General features: G+C 33.7%; 1 protein-coding gene across 1 annotated transcript; it reads right to left on the bottom strand.

The window, feature by feature from the left end:
* Positions 1 to 9,693: 9,693 nt before the first annotated feature.
* Positions 9,694 to 14,349, bottom strand: LOC25482756 (LON peptidase N-terminal domain and RING finger protein 3). The gene is made up of 5 exons (XM_013611350.3): positions 14,178 to 14,349; positions 13,960 to 14,008; positions 10,890 to 10,993; positions 10,189 to 10,448; positions 9,694 to 9,928 (listed from the first exon to the last, which is right to left on the bottom strand). The coding sequence occupies exons 1-4, from the start codon at positions 14,280 to 14,282 to the stop codon at positions 10,191 to 10,193; spliced, it is 516 nt and encodes a 171-aa protein (XP_013466804.2). The 5' UTR covers positions 14,283 to 14,349; the 3' UTR covers positions 9,694 to 9,928; positions 10,189 to 10,190.
* Between the last annotated feature and the right edge of the window lie 2,342 nt (positions 14,350 to 16,691).

Raw genomic sequence — 16,691 nt, 5'->3', positions numbered from 1 at the left:
CATTTATCAGCAACTTCCAAATTGAAAGCAAAGTTGTTACCTTCAACCAAGTTTTTATCAAATATATGACAAGAAAAATCAACATCCACCGGGTTAGATTATATTCAACAAATAAACATAATCAAGTAAACATCAATCAAGATTCCAAATGAATTATCGTATCGACATTACTTCTCAAGGATATCAATACAACATATACAATCCACAACTCAACACATGTTAACATTCATCAATCAAATAGTCCATATAATTCACCAAGTCACATAATCAAATATGGCATGTTTCACATATCTCAAGTGCATGCGAGGTACTAGACTCGACTATACATGCATGTGGTACCATTCGATGTCAGAAGCAATTTTACCGATTGATCCCTCTACATATCTCCACATATAGAACTTATGAATGCATGAATGTCAATTATTGACTCGATAATGCATAACAACAATTTACTCTACATATTCTCCACATATCTCTACATATCCCATTATCAAACAATACTGCCACAAAGCAACATTGATCCGGTGGCTTCGGCGGTGTAACACCCTATTTAATTATTTTACTGGGTTTAGAGTCGATTTATATTATTTTACTGATAGTTTTTCACGTGAAACCTATTTTTGGAGAAAAAGGGAGAAAACTAAGAGAAGAGGAGAACCAGAGAATAGAACCTTTCAATCGATCAATCTAAGGTAAGGGTGAGACTAACTTTCTCTAATTCTAAGTGGTATAATTCTGAAAATTGAATTTAACAAGTTGTAGGTTGTAGTTTTGGGAATTTGGGAATTAGGTTTAGTTGGAAATTGGTTGATTTAAGAGTAGAATTTGTTGAATTGATGTAGAAATAGTGTCCAGACCTTAGATTATTCATAGAACAATGATTAGAATCAGTATTAAGGTTGGAGTTATGGAATTAAATGGATTTTTGCTGAAACTGTGTTCTGCCCGTAGAGCAGATCGTCATCGCTCGCCATAGCGAGTAACTGCTATTGCCTCGCAAGTGATCATCTTCATCGCTCGCCATTGCGAGTAACCTCTTTCGTCTCGCAAGTAAACCCAGTTATCGCTCGCCATTGCGAGTAAATCACTCGCCATAGCGAGCTACCCAATGAAAAAATTATGATTTTGTGAATTAATGTTAGGGGTTAAATTTTATACGGTTTTGAGTGTCTTAACATGTTTAGAAATGATTAGGCAAGTTTTTGGATCAGATTTGGGCATAGGGAAGTTAAAAATAGGATTTTTGAGTGAAAAATGTCAAAACTCCCGAGAGCCATCAATTTTAGCTCGCCATGGCGAGTACCTTGTTCGCCATAGCAAGTAGCCTTTTTGTTGAACTCGCCATAACGAGTAGAGTGGCTCGCCTCACGAGTTACTCAGTGGCAGTCAGCCTTACTTAGTGTTCTTGCGATCTTTGTCGCACTTGATTTTCTGAGTTGGTCTTTGGGGTATGAATGGAAGTTGATTATAAATGTATAGTCTTTCAGTGAGTCTGAATTAATATGATTGTTGTTGTTGTTTAATTTGAGATCTATATATTATGTGGAAATTGTATGATATAGAAATATTGTTGTTCATATCATTCAAGTTGTTATTATCAGTGTTGTTATGTTGCAAGTTGTTGATGTTGTTGTCTTTTCTGTTGTTGATTATTAATATCATTAAGTTGCAAGTATTGGTCAAAGTCGCTAAGTTGTAAGTTGTTGTTCCAAGATGTTGGAGTCGTATAAGTTGTTGAAGTTGTCTAAGTTGTTGGTTGTTGAGTCCATGCATACTCATTTAAGTTGAGGGTTTGATGCCCTATGAGCCTATTTGCTCTATAAGTTGGGGGCTTGATGCCCTGTGAGCCTATTCGCTCTATATGTTGGGGTTTGATGCCCTGGTTGGTACCACATGCATGATTAAGTTGTTGTAGTTGCATTGTCAAGATGATGTCGTTGTTGTTGCATTGTCGAGTTGATGTCGTTGTTGTTAAGTTGTCAATTATCAATGAGTTGCTAATGAAGAACTATGTGAAGTATTAATGCTATTAATTATTGTTGTTTAAGTTGTTAAATTCTATTGATGAATTATATGCTTATTATTATTGAATGTGAAATCTCACCCATTCTGTTTGAATGTTTCATCTACGTGGGTACCGTGCAGATAACCAGGAATAGTTGTTGAAGTGAGTTGACTCTCTCACGCATCGTCTTAGGGTCGCTCTGATACGTAACGGGATGGAGATCTTACTTGTTTTCCATGTGTTACGTAATTGCTATGATTTTATGTTGATGAACCATCTAGGATGAAGTTTAATAAGTTGTTTATGTTGAGGTCGTTGTGTCATTACGTTGTTTAATTAATGTTTTCCGCTGCAATGAGATTTGAATTGATGACATGTGATGTTTTGAATAAATAGTAATTCTACTCTATTTATCTTTATTTATCTTTTAAAGTAGTGTGACATCCTGTTTAATTGATTACTTTGATTTTTATGTAAAAAATTTCAAGTTGGAAAAACGGGGTGTTAAAGGCGGCAGTGGAGGTATGCCACACTCTTCCGTCAAATCAAATTGCAATACAATTTGGGTTATCCATAGATCTAGCTGATTGTATTGATTGGACGATACGTTTTGAAAGAGTTTTAGAAAGCATTGTTCAAATCAGAAAAGTTATGAGTTACAAAATCGATTTATACAAAGTCGAGTTTGAGAACGGTGTTTTTGAGGAATTGGATCAATCGTTTAGGAAGAGTGATGGAGAGAATGAGGGAATCGATTTCTAAAGAACAAAATCACAACATGACGGTGACGTTGGCGGTTTGGTAGATGTGGGAAATAGATCTCGTAGGAAGGAAATAAAATGAATGTGTGTAGGCTGCTGAAGTAAGAGTGAAATTATGTTAGTTTTGGTTTTTTTTAAATGGATACAATTTTATCCGGATTTAATAAAACTGGGTCGGGTCAGTTTTTATGTAAAATGGATTAGGCTTTTCAGATAGGTCCACCAAATTTTGTAAATCAGTTTAAGAGAACTAGTTTATTTGCATACTCCTAGTGAGAAAATATACCGTGAGTTGAGATTGGAAAGGGAATTTGAGTGGGAGTTAGAATTTAGGAGCTCTAAATTTATAATTAGTGAAAAATAGATATGGAAAAACTTGCGGTGGATATTTTAAGTTAATTTTATGATTCCAGTCAAAAAGAGTATTTATTCTAATTTATGCTATTACCATTAAGAAATAGTTAACAAAAATTGATTTATATTTGTTTAATATTCTCTTGTCAAATAATTTGACGTTTAATAAATGTGAACATCTTTAAAAAAATGCTTAAATATGTATTTCATCATTGCAATTAGGCGTCGTTTAAAAATTGGTCTCTGTATTCACTAATCCTTGCAAATTACTCTTACATTCTTTAATAACTTAAAAATTGATCCTTCAACCCACTTAATCAGTGCCACGTCACTGATTAGCTGATGTAACTTGCGAATTGATCTTAACATTTTTTTAAAGATCTATTATGTTGTGTTTTAGTTTCCTAAAGATTTGTCTTACTATACATACCCCTAGCCCCGTTGCGTTGGTATCAGCCCTTTTGATGGAAAAAATGGTTTAAGGGCTGATGTGCTGAAGCTTCTGTACTACATACATAGGCCCTTTTAGTTCATTTTCTATACAAACCACCATTATGAAGCACATATTGCTATATACACCCCAAAATAAAAAACTTTATGGCCCCTACACGCATGGGCCCTAGGTCGTCGCACCTTGGGCCTATGCCTTAGGCTGGCCATAGGTTAAGCCCACTGGAGTTGCATGAATGAAGGTGGTTGAGGTGAGGCAGAGGGTGAAAATGAGTTTCCAACACCTCGTCGCCTCACCGCCAACTAGATCTACTTGATGAACAAATAGATTTGGATTAGGGAGGTTGGAGAGTGTTGTGGATATGAGGCACTGTTGGAGATAAGGTGGATGATAATGTTTAGAGAGAGAAGTGTTATTAGTGTTCATTCATTTACATCAATGCTACCATAGAATACAATCTATTGGGTAATGAAACAATGGTGGAAAAACAAAGAAGGTGTGAGATTGTTAATTTCATGCTTTTGTGGAAACTAGTGGAAATAGGACCTCTTCTACCTTTCACGAAAGTAAAAAAAGGATTGAAATGAAACTTTTGAAAAGAGAATAATACACAAAGGAGAGATGTGATTTGATGAAGTGGAGGATGAATGTAAGAGTTCTTACTGTCAGCTGAATAAGTTTTAGGAGATCAAGTGGAGAAAGTGTTGAAAACACTTTGTTTTGGCGACGGGTGTCGTTGCAGATGAGAGAGGGTCAAAGGGTCGCAAAGGTGAGATCATAAGCATTTTACGGAAGCTGGAAAAGTGACGAAAGGGAGGATAAGGCGGCATTGAGATTGAAGGATATTTTACATTTGAGATAATATGATGGCTTCGATTGGGAATACTGGAAAAAATTTCATGCATTGATATTATATAATTGAGATAAGTTCGTTTTCAATTAATACAGGACAAAATTTCATGTATTGATATTATGTAATTGAGTTGTATTCATCTTATTGATTTCTTTTATCTTTTACTAAAGTAAAAAAGAGTATTATAATTAAACTTTTGCATGGAGGAGAATACACAATTGAGTTCTTACTATTAGTTGAATAAGCATTAGAAGATCAAGAAGTGAAAGTTTTGCAGCGACGGCGTTTTGGTGACGGGAATCATTGTAGTTAAGATAAGGTTGATGACTTGCGAAGGTGATATGAAGAGGGTTTGAAGGAGGCTGGAAGAGTGACAAGAGAGAAGGATAGGCGCCATGAGATTGACCGATTTTGTAAATTGAGAGACGCTAATGACTGTGAAAAATTGTTTGTTTATTTATTTCAATAATTTAACAGTCCATTTATATATGTGAAAATTGTATGGATACTGAACTTATTTTGTTGCACCTCGATGAACTAGTCTTCTTGAACCAACCTTTCTATCTTTTTCTTGCTTTTAGAGGCAAGGGCTCGTACTCATGGTCATCATTATCAAGAAATTTTGGCTTCAGGCGGGCATCTAGATGTGTCAAGTTTACTGACACAACATGTTGAAAGCTTAAAGACTCACAACCCTTGGGGTTGTAGTGGGATCTCTCTCTCTCTCTCTAAGACCGACATTGTAAAGCAGTCTTGTGCATTATGTTTATGCTCAAACCGCCATCGGGATATGGTTGTTATGCATTCTATTAATCAGATAAGCATCATTGAAGGACATTGAAGGACATGTTTCATAAACTTATTAAAAGACTTGTCGGAAAGGATCAACAAAGGAACAAATAACTTATTTTAGAAGGAAGTTTAGATCCGCCATTAGGAAGAAACCTCTAAGCAAGAAGTTGCACCAAGGGAAGTTCAATATTCCATATTGTATACAGAAACACTTCATGGGTGACACTTTTTGTTACCGAGGATCAAGGATCAATAAAATGGCATTAAAGACTTTCAAAAGGCTTTAGGGGTTTAAACTAAAAACTTCCGGAATGTGTTATAACAAATAGATAAATTTTTGTTTCCTCTTGACTTTGTGAGAAGGAGTTTTGTTTGACACAACAAGTATTTCTCAAACAACCTTTTTTTTTTAATGGCAAGATATATAAATAAATAAAAAACAATATTGTACAAGATACACCAAAAGAGCCGCCAAAGGACGCTCCCGAAAACCACCTAGTAGCAAACCCTTGGGACAAACCCCCAAGGGATGCACTAAAACAAGAAAGGAAAAACAACACCAAGGAAACAAGAAAGAAAAACAAGCACCACCCGGCACAGATAGCTACCAGAACCGAAACAGAAGAACAAAGAAATACACCCGAAACCAGCCAAAAGTAGGAGACAGAAGTCCCCACCCAAACACTCAAGAAAACCAAGGGAAACCGCCACCAAAACCCTACCGATGTAAATACAGGAGAGGCTGCACCTCCCACTCATGATAAGTGCAGGAACTAGCAGGACACTTAGCCATGAACCAATTTCAAGCTAAGAGTTTCACTCTATCCACCATGGGCTCCCCACGGAGTGTGCATACCAGAGAAAATAAGGTCATTCAAGGACGTCCAAATGGTCCAATTAACAGCATGCCAAACCAGAAGAATACCTAACCTAACTCTCTTCCCTCTCCCTCTCTAAAATTGATTTTTTCTAGTAGTGAAATGTTGCGCAAGACCAAGGGGGTTTCCAAAATCCCAACCCAACCACCTAGAGACCTGATACCAATCCGAAAAGACTGCGAGACAAGTAAGGAAAAGATGCACCGAGAAGTTAGATGACGCCGCACAAGAGACACAGCCCATATCCCTCTCAGGAAGTAGGAATATTACGCCTAATGAGATTACTCCTAATAGGAATCCTATTGAGAATATTTTGCCAAAAAAACAATCACTTTAGACGGAGCCCACAATTTCCAAACTCCGATAACAACCTTCAAAATATCCCCCTTGAGGATCCCCTATAGCCGGGTGAACCCTTAATAAGAAAGGAGTACGCCAACTTCACCAAGAAACGACCATTCCCGACAACTCTAGCCACCCCTTTCGAGAACAAGTCTGAAGGAGCCTCCCTATACCATAGGGAGACCCCATGAAGACCAGAAGGCCTCCCACCAAGGTCTCAGACAACCATTGTTGGTTACTACAAGAACATTACTAGATGTAGCTCAGGGAGAGATTTTCGTACGGCACAATATGGACCAACAATCTACGGTCCATTGGGAAATACACACATATCACCAAAGGAGGTTGTGCATATTATGAGGTCACCTACCAAAAAAAGGAAGACCCAGTCATGACAATAGATCGATTATAAGAAATCTCCACAAAAGCTAGAAGATCCTTGATGCTTCAATGTCCCAATTTTCATATGTGAGATATACATCAGTAAACTTTATGTGATCTAGGATCATGTATCAACCTAATGCCACGCTCTTTATTCAACAAAATAGAAAGACTGAAATTGAAGCCCAAAGGAATAGTTGTCAAGCTAGTTGATAGCTCTATAGCAAAAGTTGAAGGCATTGTGGAAAATGTTATTATTACAGCGGATAAGCTCGTATTTTCAACTGGAATCATGGTGATGGAAATTAACGTCAATATGGAGTAAATTATATATTATTTTAGAAATATCAATCCTTCCAATTGCTAAAGCACTTATAATCGATTGGAGCAAGGAGAAGTGATTGTAAGGTCTAATGAACATTATCTATCTTACAATGTTGGTCATGAAATTATAATGTCGGCTTTAATCGGGTAGTAGAACACACATCCAAGTGTGGCATTGAAAAGGCTAAGACAAAATCCCACTCGAGCAAAAGAGCCGAAATGAAGGAACCTTTGAAGAAAGGCCTGAATTTGAAGCTAGAAATAAGGTAATGTTTCTGTTCCACTACTCGATCTAAAAACAAAGAATGGTATGGACCATTCATTTGAATAACCAGTAATACTTGAGGTTTGGTACTTTGAACCTTTTTCAAAACACTTTGATTTATTATCATTATCATTATTATTATTATTATTATTATTATTAGGGTTAATGGTGCTTTACCCCCTGTAATATAAGTCATTTTTGGTTTTCCCCCATGTAAAATATTTTTTTTTTATTTACACCCCTGTAAAATATTTTTTTTTGGAATACCCCCTAATAGGTCATAAAAAAATAAAGTCATTTTTTTATGACCTATTAGGGGGATATTCCAAAAAAAAAATATTTTACAAGGGAAAAACCAAAAATGACTTATATTACAGGGGGTAAAGCACCATTAACCCTTATTATTATATACCAAACCCCTTTGATCTCCCATGCAATAATTTCGTTGCAGTTTTGGTGACAAATCCTTTAAGTTTCTGAACCCAAAAATGCTATATTTATTTAATTTCTTTGTATTTAGATAGAATGATGAAATACTTTATATTGTTTTAAGGCTTAAATATGCATTTCATCCCTGTAATTATAGGCCATTTGATTTTTCATCTCTGAGCTTACTAACCCTCCCCATTTGAATTGAAGATGAGATGATGGTGGTGATGATAATTGCATTCACTTGTTGATGAAGAAGAAAAGAAACCAAGTTTTGAGTTTTTGTTGTTGATTTCCCATTGTTTTGAGTTTTGTTGTTGTTGTTGAACTGATTTTTGAGGAAAAGAAGAAAAGAAGGCGATGAATCAAAGAAGAGAAGAAAATTGTTGAAGGTTTTTATGAACTAAAATTGTTGAAGATTTTTGGATTGGGAATGATAGGAGGAGAAAGATGAAAGCCCGAAAAAGAGCCTGAAAAATTGAAGATGAGGGTATTTTTGTCTATTTCCATGTCATTTTGCTAATTTGATGACGTGGCAGTGATTAACCGGGAAGAGGGACGACATTTTAAATGATTAATTTTTACAAGGGCAAAATGGAAGGATTAGTAAGCTCAGGGGTGAAAAATCAAATGACCTATAATTACAGGGGTGAAATGCATATTTAAGCCTTGTTTTAATTTATGAACCCAAAAATTATATTTTTCACGCACTACTAAAAAAGCAAAAATTAGTAACGGAAATTTAGAGAGGGAAAACGTGAAATCTCACTAAATTTGCGACCATGGAATTTTTGAGAGATTTTTTTTTTTTTTTTTCCGTTACTAGTTTCCCTCTTTATTTTTTCTTTTTCTAGTAGTGATGTCTTTCACTAAACTCGTACGAGTAATCGAACTCTTGGAAGAGTTGTCTAGCACTAAACAAAATGTGCTCCTCTCTCAACATAGATTTGAGTTGTGATACCGCACATTGTGAGATCATCCCCTTTTATTAGATTGAATCTCGTTTGATTGTGAGTCTAGCATCTTTATCTCTTGTTTTTTAATTACATTGGAATTAAAAACATTTCAAATTTTAAGTGAGGTATTAGTAGAACTTGGTTATAAAAAAATGAAAAAGAAAAAAATAGAAAGAAAATGTAGACAAACAATCAAAAAGTGACATTATGATATCTGATTATGCATAAAATATGATGATTATCTTTAATCTGATTATTGAATTTAGGTATGACATTATGATATAATTCATCTTAAAGGGAAGCCAAAAGTATAGCCTTTGTCTATGCACAAATACAGGAGCATCCCACCCATTTATCACGGTCTCAAATCAGAATCATCGATTATGATCAAGTCTAGGTTATAACTAATTTCAAAACATTTGTTAATCCAAAACATAATCTCATATTGTGCAATCAATCAAACTTGCAAACATCATAAACTCCTTTACTGTTTTTAATTCAATAAGTTTAGTAAATTACAAAGTTGAATGTTAACTTATCAATTTATTATTGCTACGGTTTGGTGCACTTGACAATGATAACTTATCAATTTGTTATTGCTATGGTTTGGTGCACCTGACAAAGTATTTATCAAATACCATAATATAAATACTACTAATTTGTATGCTCTATTCTATATAGGACATCCACACTCATTTTATTTAATTCACAAAATAATAGCTCAAAGTCTCATGACTTGCTGTTTAATCATTAAACCTTTCAATTTCTTTTCAACTTCACACTAATGTTCCAACGGTAACTTGGTAATTAGTCAAATATGTTATAATTTATAATTTGCTTAATAGCAATGTGAAAATTACTTTCTAAATTTACCATTTGTATTATGCCAATCCAGATGGGTATCAAGAATTTACCAACTAAGTTATTGAGCATCCAATTGTATCCAGCAAACCTTTTTAAGTAAGCATGTGACAGATTTGTCAAAAAAGAAAAGAAAAGAAAAACTGTGATAATTCTGGTACATGATAATTCTGAAACATCTACTACAAGAAACTTAATAGAAATAACATAATCACTCAACAATCTCCAAAGCAGCATAGTGGATTTCCAATTTTCCGCAACAGAGCTTAGATGATTCTATTGATTAGACAAATAAAAACAAAAAGAGATTATTGTAATGGAAACTTTGTCTATAACAACTTGTTGCATCTATAAAGTAAAACTACATAAAGACACTTCAATTACCAGTTGCAAATTATTTGTGTAGTTATTGTAAAATCATATGTTTGAATTATTATTTGAATATCAATTTATTCATAAGAATAATATCAAAAACAAAAATCAATTTAATTATGTCGTGATAAACTACAATATCAACTTAAAAATTAGGGTCATACCTTCAACCAAAAGATGGAAGAAACACCTTTATTAGCTGTCTTGAAGTGACCTTTTTCCTACAAGTAGGGCATTTCCCTTGTATTCTTATTACATTTTTTATGCAATTCTTGCAAAAAATATGTCCACACCTTGTTGTCATTTCCTCCACAAAAGGATCCATACATATTGGGCACCTAGGCTCCTCTGGAGGTTCAGGTTCTTCAATCCTAGGCTTGTAGGCTTCTTTCTTAGTTTCAACTGAATTTTTGGCATTCTTAGCCTGTAAAAGAAATACTCAAGTTAGACATTTAAACACCAATAAACCATTGCCATGAAATGTATGTTCATCTGCTTAAAGAATTTTTTATACCTCAATGACTGGAAAAATATACTGCTATTGATATCTCATATGATTTATTCCAAAATAAGATAACAACTACTACTACCGCTCAGTGTATTGAATGGTCAAGTGTAAAATGGAGATATTTAAAAGTCTTAAATATGTCATTGGTCTGTGCACTTTGACCGTATTTTCTAGATGTTGTAAATTATAATTATTTTTGCTAAAACAACGATTAAAATACGACAGAAGAAGTATACACCAACATCTTCAAGTTCATATGATTAATAAGTGCATGTTTTATATGGTTCGTATACCATAACAGAGGGGGGGAAACACTGAGCATAAAACAATGAGCCAAGAAAATAAAAATTTGATTACCTCCCCACCAGTATTAACTTCCAAATTTATATAAACATCACCAATTGGTTCGAATATGCGTTGCTCTCTAGTGTGCATAGCATAAGTTGGTATAGTTTGACTTCCTGCAATAATCATGAACAAGAGAGCTATTTCAAATGATAGTAGTATTAAAGAGGATAATAGAATGAGAAAACTTCAATACAAGAACCACGAAAAGTCCCCATATATTAATAAAAGTAATGAAATACAAAGCAACGTCCATTGATATGTTGTGTTAAAAAATTGGATAGATAAAAAAATATTAAAAATAACTAAAAACATGTATTGATCCATTTACTCATGAAGTATGTTAAATAGTTTCACATCAGATAGGATCTGCCCATGTATTTATTTATAAGTGGTGATAATTCTAACATTACAAGTCGGTCTTGGGTTATATGCATGTTTCTAAAGGTAAATTATTGTATATATTCATTCCATAGGACAATATTTCTTGGGGTCTATTTGCAGTGCAAACCTGAATATAAGAAATAAGTTATACTAAATATGTAAGCCTGGTGGAGTGTATCTAGGAATAAAAAGTTGTTGGGGGATATTATTAAGAAAAAATATTGGCGCGTGACACAGAATTTTAATTCTATTCTTCACCAATTTGAGCCAAGAAAATTTGATAATAATCTTGGTGGAAATACATCTAAGCCATATGAAATTCCCTATCCATTTGTTTATTCATGTCAACAATTTAACAGACAGACCATGGATAAATGTGAATATACACCAACCATCCCAAATTATAAGAAAAAAATCATTTCACGTTAATTAAGAAAACTAAAATACAGTAGTTTGTAATATTGTTTCTTGTGTTATCCTTGGAATAAGTTTCATAGAAAGATGCAAGAACAATTTGCATTTGTTATTAGTTATTGAGAAAATATAAGGGGGACCAAAATGAGTGCAATTTGCATTTATTTTCTCATTGGAAAAGATGATCCTTTGAAATAACATAATTAAATCCTAAAATTTGGGACAAAGAAAATGAAGTTTTTTTGCTTATAATTTAGGACGGAGGGAGTATTCTTCAACAGTTTGTGCCTCGCTTTGACCCTGTTATAGGGTGCTCCCCACAACTCCATTATTACTATTTACCACATTTTGACATGAATCGAATAGAACGTCGTGCCTAAAGCTCCCAAAATGGGCATCTAATGGTACAATTGTATATTGACGAGAAGCCAACAACCAATAATTGACTATTGACTATCTTTCGAAACTCCCCCCTCCCAAAATTCAAAGTAGTTTCACCAAGCCATAAGATCGTGAACAAGATATGTCGAAACCTTGCAGGTCATAACCCTCGTAGTGGGAACGACCCCTCTCCGCGTGGCCAGTAGTAGTGAGAAGGTTGGTGTAAATTATGTTGCATGGCTTGAACAATCATCAGGTTGTGGTTGCAATGCGTGCCATTAACCAGATTTGTATCGTTGAACCCTTGACAAGGGTATCCGTATTTCTTTCTTCACGGAGGACGCACGTTGTACTTTTATGGAGATAACTTTACTTAAATTTCTCTAGAGGGATTTGATCGAGGTTCCTTCAAATCTTTGGTAACCTCTATTGATAGAGAGAGAAACCGGGGCCCCCTTTCGGCTGAAGGTGGACATTACCGGAAGGTTCAGTGCTCCTGAGATGTTGGAGGTAGACCCATTCTTGTGTAAGGAGGATATGGAGAATGGCTCCCCTTCCGAAGGGGTATTTATAGCAAATCGACAACTGCCAGACAAAAACGTGTGTGAACCATGGGATCTCACTTTGGAAAAAGAATGCAAATATTTGTTCTAGGTTCAGTCCTCGGTAAAGTTGACATTGATTGTCCTGGACCTGAGATCCTTCAGTGATATGTTGAATGACCTCTAATTGGCGCACTTCCATCAACAGTAGTCTTCTTCTTCAAGATAAGGGGGCAGTTAACCTCAAACACTCTAGTGGTCAAGTAAGTAAGCATCGTGGAATCATAGGTATATGTGGGTACAAGCTAGTGTACCTGACTCAATGTCCATGATTAATTATAAAGTAGGTTTAGGATTTTGGTCGTTATACCTTTACTTGGATAGCTGTTCTTGAGGAATAGTTGTAGTCCTTTAGTGATAGCTACGAACACTTGGTCGCCTGTTAGATTAGTGCCACACAGACTACGTTATTTCCAAGCGGTAACTATTTACACGTGATCCCTTGTTCAGTTTGGGTCACTACCCTAATGGACCTTGTGCAAGGATTCACATGTAACATATGTGGGGTTGAGCATTGGCCCATACCATAATGGGAGTAATATGGTGAATGGTTAATGAGCTCTACGAAAGACGAATAATTAAGAAAAACCTGAGTTTAATTTCTAAGTGAAACTATTTTTGGTCAGACGTTATTTACCTCCTGGCCAAACCCAAAATATCAAGGTCTTCCCCTGATAACTGAAGGGGGTTAACACCAAAAATATAACTAAAAAACATTAGACGTCATATAGTTCGGTTGGTATAAATAATACATTATTAAAAAAATAGTGACATCGCATAGGCTACAATATAAATAACAATGATCTTTTTAACAAAATTAATAGTGACAAAAAAATATATCACAGTACAGAGATAAGGTGAACAACGCTGTAGAAATTGAGTATTGCTATAAAAAAAAATGTGTTTCCAGATACCAATTCTGATCTGTATAATATTTCATCTCGTCTTGTTTATAAGAAACACTTAATTTTTTAGATTCATCAATTATTTAATTAATAAAAAAAAGTATGTTCTTTCTTATAAATAGTACTGGAGGGTGTACAATACTTTTTCTTGTTTAAAAAACCATTTTAAAATTGCAATTGGATCCAAATGATGAAGACAGCATGCAGATGATCAAACAATAAATATTTTCAAAAACATAATTGCGTGAGCGCGAAGATCATTTCCACATGCAATGATATAACATTTCATAATTTCAACTGAAAACAACAAAATGATAATAAAAATATTTATAAAAAAAAAAATGAAAGTTGAACTACAAAATTATTTATTAGATTTCGAAAGTAAAAAGTGTTTACCCAAATTCGAGCCAGTTCTCATCCTTCTTCGATTTCTCCTTGCGCTCGCCTAAGATGACGAAATACAAAATTAAACAAAGGAGATCAATTTCTATCAAATTAATCTTAAAAATCCATTAAGCACTTTTGTTTAAGTAATAATAAATTAAATATTAAATAATCTAAAATTAATGATTTAAATGAACAAAGGTTTAATGGAGAGAAAAATGGACGTAAACCTGAGCAAAAGATCTTGGTGAAGATTCAATGACATCATCATCACTATCCTCAAGATCAATCAAGGGAACATAACGAAGTCTCAATTCTGAGGGGACCTCACTCATCTTGAAGTCTCAATCCTGAATTTTGAAGAGTTATAACTTATAAGATCGTCAATTAATTCTGAACCAATCCAATTTTGAAGAATTAAATGGGAAATTAAAAGAAGAAAAATAAAAGAGAAAGGTAGAAAATTTGACACAAAAAAACACATTAGAATTTGAATTCATGCAAAAACTACATAGAGGTGAGAAAATATACAGAATAGCTAGTGAGTTTGAATGAATTAGTTGTCTATGTGGCTTGGGACATATGGAAGAGTTTTTAATAGTGGAGACAATATCTTATCTTATAAATATTTATCTATAAAATAGCATTTGTGTAATTGGAAAGTCAAAATACTTTATGAAAAAAAAAGAAGCAAAGTCAAAATACAAATGTTGTATCTGATATTGTATGTGTTTATCTCAATCTCTTTTATTTATTTGTCCTTTGTTTTTTTCCTATTTTTAAGAGAAACGGTAAGAAAGTGAAATTGACCAATAAAAGTTCAGCAAAGAGTGATGTATTCTCTGTTGGTATAGATTATTATTAGTATTATTATTACTCGCGTTCAGACGAACATTCCATGTCAGTGTACCTATTTCTTATTGAGTTAATGCGTATAAAATTATATACATAAATACCTGGACTTTAATATTGTAATAAAATATACATAATTTTTCAATAATACTAATAATATAGCAAATATAATATAAATTCTTATTTTTTCTAAATGACACCAAGAATATAACATCAATATAGACAAATTTGTTTAAGAGTATGATTGGACGTGAAAAAGATGGTCCAAAACTATGTATTCTCTTTATAAATATTAATCATAATCATCTTCGTCCTTTCTGTTATTATTTTTATTGAAATGGTTATTGCATTTTGTTTCATATATTTTTCGGTCACTATTATAAGCAAAAATGCACTTTATAAATTTATTCAATAAATGATGTATGTGGTATATAAATAGACCACATACAATATTTATTGAATAAATCTAAAAAATCCACTTTTGCTTGTTGTATATATTGACCGGAGGGTTTATATTTTAAACGCTCTATAGTGAAATTAAATTGACATTGGTTTTTTTTTTTTTAAGAAAGAAATATGTTTATAGCATTTCATTAATAATAAGAGATTCAATAATTCATCAAAAAAAAAAAAGGTTAAATACAATCAGACATGTTAAAATAAACAACGGGACTAGCTAGAAATATGGCTTCTCCTGCAAGCACATGAGCAACCGCATTTGTTTGTCGCCTAGCAAACTCCACCCTAGAGTTGGTAAAAGAAGAGCTGAAAAGAAATCGACAAGAAGAAATAATGCACCCAAATTATTTTAATGTTTCAAGTCAAAGTAAATTAAAGAGTATTAAATGTGGACTTCTCATTAGAATTTTAATTTTTTTTTTTTCAATTAATGGAAGAAATACCTTTTTTAGATGAACTGATCTTTTATACTTTCTTTCAAGTCAAGATGAATTAAAGTGTATTAAATGTGGACTTCTCAGTATAATTTTAAATATTTTTTTTAATGGAAGGAAAAAATGATTTTTTCCAATGAATCAAGAGAAAGATGAGACATCAAGTTGGAAGAAAAGAAAAAAAGGGAAAAATATATACGGGGGTTTACCGAAACACAAAAAAAATAACAAATTAAACAATAATGAAAACAGGATGCGGCCTAAATAAACAATAACAAAATGAAAATTGCTTTACTGACATTCATAATTTCACAATGACATAAAAAAATTACCTAAAATCCTTCAGCGGTAGTTAATTACCGTTGGACAAACCGGCAGCAGTTAACTGTCGCTGCGTTCTGTTTATATGAACAGAACAGACATAGGAGTTTTCAAAATTCCATTGTTGCGTTTTTGGATTTCTTTGGCGTGAATTGTAACACCCCGTTTTCCCAATATGAAAATTTCATTAAAAACATAGCATTTATCAGAGTAAGCATCAAAGCAACGGGATATCACATATAACATAATCCAACAGTCAAATAATAATTTAACCAATATCTTAAACATTGCAGCGGAAAATCATAATCATAATTCGTAAAACGTTTTGGCACGCAGACCCAACAAGTATCTCAAAAGAGTTAATCAAAACAGTAAATATTCATGGCAGTTCACGTAAGAGAATGAAGCATGTTATAGCATAAAACCCCATCCCGTTACGTATCAGAGCGACCTAGACGACACAGTGAAGGCAAGGCCACTCACGACGGCAACTGCACACTAAGCACGATCACCTGCAAGTTACGCATACGAAGGGCAACATTTTCAAGCAGAAGGGGTGAGATTTCATAATAAAATAACATTAATCAATGTAATTGCGAATCATACATTAACATCATAATCATTCCATTATTAACTTTGCATAAATGCTAAACAGTTATCACGTAATCATATATCCAA

The sequence above is a fragment of the Medicago truncatula genome, chromosome 1 (assembly GCF_003473485.1).
Source record: "Medicago truncatula cultivar Jemalong A17 chromosome 1, MtrunA17r5.0-ANR, whole genome shotgun sequence".
In the NCBI taxonomy this organism is placed as follows: Eukaryota; Viridiplantae; Streptophyta; class Magnoliopsida; order Fabales; family Fabaceae; genus Medicago; species Medicago truncatula.
This window is presented reverse-complemented; position numbering and strand designations above follow the sequence as displayed.